This window comes from Benincasa hispida, chromosome 3 (genome assembly GCF_027475165.1).
Source record: "Benincasa hispida cultivar pf3 chromosome 3, pf3_genome.v1.1, whole genome shotgun sequence".
NCBI lineage: Eukaryota > Viridiplantae > Streptophyta > Magnoliopsida > Cucurbitales > Cucurbitaceae > Benincasa > Benincasa hispida.
In genome coordinates, this window is record NC_143480.1 from 7357126 (window position 1) to 7365851 (window position 8726).

An 8726-nucleotide genomic window follows, 5' to 3' on the forward strand; every position below is an offset into this window, starting at 1 on the left:
AGAATGGAAAAAGGGGCTTGTTTTCAAGGGAAATCATGACTCTTGTGAAATTGTGGGAATTGGATTAGTCCCTTTGCAGTTTTCAAATGGTAATGTAACTTTTTTGAGAAATGTAAGACATGTACCTACTCTAAAAAGAAACTCGATTTCTCTTGGGATGTTTGATTCCATAGGATGCCACTATAAAGGTCAAGATGGGAAGTTTCATGTCCTTAAAAACTCCAATCTTGTTCTTATAGGGGAAAAGAGAAATGAGGTGTATGTGATCAAGAATGTCTAGAAAACTTAGTCAGCATTCAGTGTTTCAAACATCACCCTAACTGAAGGAGATCTATGGCACAAATGTCTGTCTCATATCAACTCTAGAGGTATGGAAATTCTCTCAGAACAGGGTATTCTTCCTAAGGGGATGACAAAACAACTAAATTTCTATGAATTTTGTGTCATTAGGAAGGCAAAAAGACAAAGTTTTCAAACATCCCAATATAAGACCTCAGAAATACTTGCATATGTTCATTTAGATCTTTGGGGACCAGCTCAAACACTTTCACTAAATGGTGCGGGGTATTTTTTTCTAACCATAATAGATGATTATTCTAGGAAGAGCTGGATCTATATACTTAAAACCAAAGATGAGGTGTTTGAAAGATTGAAAGAATGGAAGAATAATGTGGAAAAACAGACTTCAAAATCAGTAAAGTGTTTAAGGACAGATAATGGACTTGAATTCTACTATAATGAATTCAATCAATTCTACAAAAAGGAAGGAATTGAGAGGCATAGAACAGTTAGGCACACCCCTCAACAAAATGGTATAGCTGAAAGACTGAATAGAACCATAATGGAAAGAGTGAGGTGCCAGCTCTCTGGTGCAATGCTTCCTGAAAAGTACTAAGCTGAAACAGCAACATACACTGTCTATACCTTGAACAGGTGTCCTTATCAGTCCCTAAACCTACTGACTCCAGAAGAGAAGTGGACAGGTAAGCCTACTAAACTAGATTACCTAAAGGTGTTTGGTTGTGTAGGTTATGTTCACTAAAATCAAGGGAAACTCAAGCCTAGAGCCATCAAATGCATGTTTCTTTGTTTTACAAAAGGAGTCAAAAGATACAGGCTTTGGCATCCCACAGAGAAGAAGTGCATAAATAGTAGAGATGTCTTGTTCAGGGAAACTGAATTGTTCATGTCTAAACCAGAACACTTTGAAATTCAACCCACTAAGGAAGTTTAAAATGAGGTGGAGTACTTGCTTGATCCGAGTACTAGTGGTAGCTCACAAGATCCTAATCCTGACCAAGCTGAGGATCTAGAGCATGCTGAAGAAGAGGATGCAGACACAGAACACTTTGACCTTCAGCAATATTCCCTAGCAAGAGACAGACAAAGAAGGCAAATTCATCCTCCCTCAAGGTATGCTGACTTTGCCTCTTGTGTCCTAAATGTTGAAGCCTATGTTAATGAGTTAGAACCTCTAAATTTTGATTATGCAGTAATTAGCCCCAAAACTAAGGAATGGATTAATGCAATGAATGAAGAGATGGATTCTCTAGCCAAAAATAATACATGGAACTTATGAAGGAACTCATATGAGGAGAACCTTGAGCGGAAGCGGATCGACCAAATTCCATTAATTATCGAATACAAAGTTTACAGTAAATATACAAATAAATATGCATTCAAAATTAAATTACAACATGCTTTATAAAGAAAATGGGTTTCAAGAAACCTCACCTTTGAAGAACCTTTCTTCACGATTCTCCCTCGAACAGTCATGAACAACTTGAAGACCTTCTTCAAGTATTTCTCGAACCAAAACTTGGACACAACCACAATGTTACCTCGGTATTCTCAAGGTGAGAACCCAAGAGTGGTAGGCTCTGACTATTTTGGTTTAGAGGGAAAAGTTAATGTTTGGAGGAAGGAGATTAAGAGCTTTCTCACAAGACAAACTCACAGAACTTTTCTGTAACAATTTTCTCTCAATCGTTCAACAACAACGTTCAAAATGTAGAGAAAGAAGAAAAACTATTCTTAAAACTCAACTAAGAACATTAACGAATTGAAAAAAACCAACTCAAGTTTACATATTTCAATCTCAAACTCAATATAGAACTTAAAACCCAACTTAAACTTAAATATAATTATACATCTACCTCTATACTAATTTCAAACCCAACATAAGAACATTAACAAAGATAAATGAACTTTATGCAATCTCCCCTCACTTTAGGCTCAAACCAACACGTATTTGCATAGTTTAAACTCAAACTCAATATACAAATAACAATCTCAACATCAGTATATAACTTAAAACTCAACTTAAGCATAAACATAATTAGACAATCACCCTTATACAAACGGGTACCCAACATTAGAACATTAACAAATTCAATGAACTTTATTCAAAATGAATATAAAACTTAAAAACTCAACTTAAGAACATTAACAAACAAACCAACTCATATTTACACATTTCAATCTCAAACTCAATATAGAACTTAAAACCCAACTTTAAATTAAACATAATTATACATTTACCCCTATACCAATTTTAAATCCAACATAAGAATATGAACAAATTCAAATGGAACTGTATTCAATCCCTTACCTACCCCCTCCACTTTAGCCTCAAACTTAATATAACATATTCCCATCTCAAAATTAATCTCAAACTCAATATAAAACTTAAAAACTCAACTTCATAGCATTAGCTATACGTTCATTTTGTTACTATAACTGCAGGATAACAACATACCCAATCTAGTCTTTCATATCATCCATCTCAGTTTGTCTTCTTTCTTCCAGTTCGTCCAATCTACCCAATCTAGCCTTTAAGGATTATATCTCTTGTTGTTGCTCCTATATAACTTTCAAGGAGGATGCACTCGAAAATAACTTATTTTTTCTTGATTCTTTTAGACTTTGGTGCCCTACCAAGGCCCACTCTTGTACCCAACACATGCTCACACATTTCTTCTTCTGATATTGGTTTAGACCCTTCCTAGGTGGACGCTTCTCTCAGCTCAACCATTTGAATATACATCAATAATTTAAACAAATAATTGTTGATAATTGTATATAAATAAAGTTACATTTAGGAATAAAAACTTACATATGCATCATTAGCGACCTGATTAACAAACGAGTTGTGGCTCTTAAAGTGTGTATGCTTAAATAAGTCTACTAGGTCCATTATTTGGCTGTCAGGTCTTTTCTGTAAAACAATTCACATAGAAGATATTGATAATACTTTCTTACAACTAGTTGGATTCTCGTAAAAGATATTTCTACCGTGGATTCTCGTATGCGTATGAAATCTTAGAACCAATTGTATGACTGAACTTTAGAGTTGACCGATTCTTTTGATTAGTCTCTGCCACTTTTTAATAAAATGAGAAATTAAGAGAAAATTAGTAATTGAAATGTAAGTAAACCGAAATAAACACAAAAGTTCTTACTTTCCATTCGGTGGATTCAAACTTAGTACATAAAAGTGCCAATCTTCGATGGCGTCTTTAAGTCGATCAAGTGGGTGTACCTATGCCTCTTCAGGACTTACATATTTTTTTATAGTGTTTATGTAGTTTGATCTATACTCTTTAAACGAAAATTTCATTTGTTCATCGATGAAATAATTGACCAGTTGTTTGGACAAGTCAAACAGAAAATGGTTCTAAACTAAAAAAAAAATTAATTAGTATCCATACACACGCATATATATAATTTGTAAAATATCAAATAACCATCTTACCATGAATCGACTTTTAACAAACCCTCTAATTTCTATGGGTACCTCTCTCCATGTTCCATAACGAATAGAAAAAGATTCCCGAACATTGGTACCAATGACATTACTAAACTTTGTTGTATTATCACAAATTGGTCTCTCCCATATAGGGTCGATCTCGATAGGAATTCTCCCAAATGCTTGAACATGTTTATCCAAATAAATATTCCGAGAGTACCCACGTGCTATCCTAGTAGTCATACAATTGGCTTATGAAGAAATTATATGTTGATTTAAATACAAATTGAATAAAAATTATATAAATTATACGGTAGTTTAAACATTAATTTAAATACAAATTATACATCTTTTTATAAAAAGAAAATGTGTATCTAAAATAGCTTAAATTTTCTCCCATGAAGGAAGATGCACTGATATACTCGTACTCTAAATACTCCATTAATGCCTCCTCATTGGTGTGACCTACTATTGTTCCTATGCAAACAAAAATATATATTATACAACAATATGTAAGTTGTGGAATGAAAAAGAAGATAAATGTTTACATGATTATTTTGTATCATTAAGTTGTTCATCGAGACTCAAACTCCTATCAAAAGATGATTGTACATCCCCTTCCTCATTATTTATGAAGTCATCATCAACTCGCTAAATTATCTGTTCTTCTATGACTATAGGATCAACATCAACTCTACATAAACTGATATTGTTCATTGATTCATCGATTGTGCAATGAATACTATTCACAACTTATAATAACTCAAGTTGATCATTATCCCGTTCTTCTACTTCTGGCATGTCCCACAAACGTTTGTTTTGGACTACATGCACCACTTTCTAATTATTACCATATTTGGGATCGTTGAGATAAAACACTTGTTTAGCTTAACTGGTAAATACAAAAGGCTCGTTAGCAAACCAATGACGAGCTGTATTAATTGATATATACCCCAAATTCATGTGTACTCTATTGGTCTTTTTAGGGTTTGTGTTGAACCATGTACACTTAAACATAATTACACGTATTCTCTTGGCATAGTGGATGTCCAGGACTTCATTGATAACACCATAGAAACCATGGAGATCACCTCCACCTTCACTTTCTGAAGGCACTATGATCCCACTATTTTGTGTACTCCGAACATTATCAAGCTCAATACTATGATAGTGTGTACTCCATTTCATCCACTGTATGAGTGCACTTCTGAAGTTGGCCCCATCACTAGTGAATATATATCGTCAGATATATCTCCATTTTCAAATAATGAAAGAACCTGTTAATTTAATATAACTCACTAAATCTTAATATTAATGTCATTCATTTAATTCAAGAATTTTCAATTGTCTTTTAATATCATACTTACATGAGATTTGAGCCAATCAAGAAAGTCTCGTTAGTACCTTTCATATTAATCATCCTGACTTTGAGCTTCATGTCGAATTAGTCTCATATTGCCTATAAGAAAGAAACATGTCTCAAATTTCTATTTCATATTTTGTATCAAAATCATCAATTATAATAGAATGTTCAAAACATACTTTTGACAAGATTTTATTTTCATATAATTGTTCAAGATGCACTGCATTTCTTTTCTCTTGATAATCCTTTTTAACTCTTCTCTAAACCGTGTCATAATTTGAAAGGGTAGCTTTAGATGAAGAGACATGGATTGACTTAGTCCCTATAAAACTAAAGAGAATATAAGACTTTTGTTCTTAAATAGGATGGAAATGGACCTCCTAATAAAAAAAGAGAATGCTTTTCTTTTTTTCCCTTTTGGTTCTTACATTTTTCACCCTTAGGACAAAAAAAAAAAAAAAAAAGAAGAAGCATAAACACAACTCAGAGTTAGGTTTCAGAATAAACAACCTGGGAAACACCTTTTTATTTTTGAAATAAATGTGTTTATTAACCCATTCTTAAGTTGGAAAATCATTTTTAAAAGCTTCACATAAACCGTGATAGTTTTCTTTTTTTTTTAAAAAAAAAAAAAAAATCAAAAATCAAATTTTTTTATCTTGATTTGAATTTTGAAACCTGGCTAAGACTTCATAGTCTTTTGCTAAGAAGTATAAAACAAATTAAAGAAATTAATAGCAAACAACATTCTTTTTTATATGCAATTTATACTCTTTCTTTCATTCTCAATGAAATTTTAGGTTCATATAAAATAATAAATAATAATAACATAGAAAACAATAGGCGAGAGAAGATAGATAAAGAGAAGCAAAGAGCCATTAATAGGAGGAATCACAACATCAAATATCTCCATACCTCAAGTCTTAAGGGAAAAAATATGTTTGAAATTCCAGGTTCTAAATTAGGGGGCAATGGTAACCTTGATAATCCTCCAATACAATATTTATTCATAAACCATAAACTATCCCATAATTGAATTAAGTGCTTTAAGGAGAAATTTACGTAACTTCTATAAAAAGAACTTCAAGAGATAAAAAAGCATTAAAATGCTCGTCTACATTTTATGTTAGCAATTGCAGGAGATATTCTATGATAGTGTAAGAAGGGAAAAAAAGAGAGTAAATCTCAATAGTCCCATACTTTCAGATTGGATCCTAAATTTTCAAATGTCTATTATAATTCAAAACTATTATGATCGTTTACATTATTCAATTACGTAATACCCATGTAATACCAAACGACGACCAATTTTAACTGCAATACATGCCCACATAATATATATGTTCAAAGTCATGTTACCATATGAAAAACAAGTCATAGCAAGAATCAAAATAGTAACACTTTTTTAATCATGGTGCTTCTTAGGTTACAATTTTAACTACAAAATTTTCAAATGTCGCCGTGTCGCATGTCAGTGTCCGTGCTTCTAAGTCTTTATGTGGTGTAACTCGAGTCTTGTCTTCTTCAAATCATTGTGGACTATAATACCTAAATAAAATTATAAGACATACCCAACTTTAGAGTGTACATAGAAATTGAAAATATAAAATAAAGATCTAGGATGTCTTAGAATACCTTGGATTTAAAGAATGTGCCAAACAATGGAGAGGAGTATTATTTTTATTCCAACGGTCAATCAAAATTTGATGCACCACTCCATAAAATGATGATGATTCATCTGGATGCTTTCCTTCATGTTTATAGATGGCCACCTTCACTTTTTCAATCATGGTGTCCCATATATCATATACCAAATGGAGGCAAGGTTTGTCCGTATCACAATCTCTGATCATATCATAAATAGTAGTGGTAAAAAAAAGAATATAATCAATCTTATCCCACCAAATATCATTAAGTACTAACTTCTTTACACTTCTTGCTTTCACCATATCATCTTCTCTGTAGCATCCCCATTTATTACTGATAACCACTGTTTGCAAGCCACCCTTAATGAGTTTAAATCTTCTAAGTATAATGATGGTAGATGAAAATCGTGTTTCTGCTACTGCAAGTAACTTTAAAGACACAAACTCATTGAACATAGCAAGCCTCATGGAATGGTTCATAATAAAGTGCTTGACAAACATAACATCATTAGAAATTTCAGAAATCCAACTAAACTCTGCAAATACATGTTGATTACTATTAATATTTCTTGCAGCACAAATGTTCTTCAAAGCAAGGTTGAGGGTATGAACTACACAAGGTGTCCAAACTATGCTGGGGAACTGTGATTCAATAATTTGTCCTGCACCCTTACAATTTGCAGCATTGTCAGTTATTATTTGAATCACATTCTCATGTCCCACCTCATTTATAACTTCTTTCATCAAATTTGCTATGAAGTATTTATCTTTAGTCTCACCTGAGCAATCTACAGCTTTAAGAAACATTGGTCCTCCTTCTGTAATTTCCATAAAGTTAATCAATGGTCTCCTCTGCGAATCGCTCCATCCATCACTGGCAATACTTACCCCCTTTTGAGACCATGTACTTTTCACAGATTGCAACAATCTCTCTATATTTGTTTTTTCTTTTTGGAGAAGAATCGTACTCAATTTATTATACTCTGGAGTTATATAACCCGACAAAGCATTATTTGTAACCAAAGAAAATGCATTGACATAATGTGGATTTCTAGCCAAGTGAAAAGACAAACCTGAAGAACAAAACATTCTAGCTATCTCTGAATCTACTTGATCACGAATTGCCAAGTTAAATGATTTCTCTAGTGCACTAACATTTCCTTTCCTTTTCTTTTGTTCCATTGTTGAATAAGAATTTGAATAGCTACCCACCATATTTCCACTTCCAGTTCCAAAAGATTGAGATTTAGTTTGTATATGCCGTGAAGGTGGTAAAGGAACTTGTTTAGGTGCATTCCTTGCAATACGCGTCTTAGCTTCATCTTCTAATTTTTGCATTTCAGCAAGATCTTTATGGGTGATTTTTTTACATATTCCAATCCCAAATCCACTTAATTTGAGTAGATGTGCTCTAACTCTTGTATAAGAACCTTTTTTATTTTCTTGACAAAAATTACATTGCCAAGAAATATTCCCCCTTCCTTCATTCAATCTCTCATTTTTTGTAACATATTGCCATAATGGTTTTGTATCATCATCGGTAGTCATTTTTGAGTTGATTTCAGTATGACTTGAAGATGATTTTGCCATACTTTTTAAATAAAATAAAAAAAAACAAAATAAAATTTAAATGTTCAAACAAAAACAGTAGGTTGGGAGAAAAACGCAAAAAAATAAAAGAAGAAGAAGAAACAAACCAAATCAAACGAAGTCGGACGTGGAGAAAAAATCGAACGAAGTTTGGGTGAGGAGAAGTCGCCGTCGAATGAAGTTTGGATGAGGAGAAGTCGCCAGCGAGTCTGGGCATGGAGAAGTCAGCTGGGCGTGAAGTCGAACAAAGTCTGGCGAGTTTGGGCGTGAATTCGATCGAGTGGGCGTGGAGGTGAGGCGTTTTGGGCGGGGTGACTCGAGGAGTTTTGCTTCTGATATTTTGAAGAAAAGAAAAGTGGAAAGGAATAATATAATTTGA

The 8726-nt window shown here is 33.1% G+C and overlaps 1 protein-coding gene across 1 annotated transcript; it reads right to left on the reverse strand.

The window, feature by feature from the left end:
- Positions 1 to 6727: 6727 nt before the first annotated feature.
- Positions 6728 to 8347, reverse strand: LOC120080967 (uncharacterized). Its single transcript, XM_039035649.2, has one exon. It carries the CDS (start codon positions 8345 to 8347, stop codon positions 6728 to 6730), a length of 1620 nt encoding a protein of 539 aa, XP_038891577.2.
- Between the last annotated feature and the right edge of the window lie 379 nt (positions 8348 to 8726).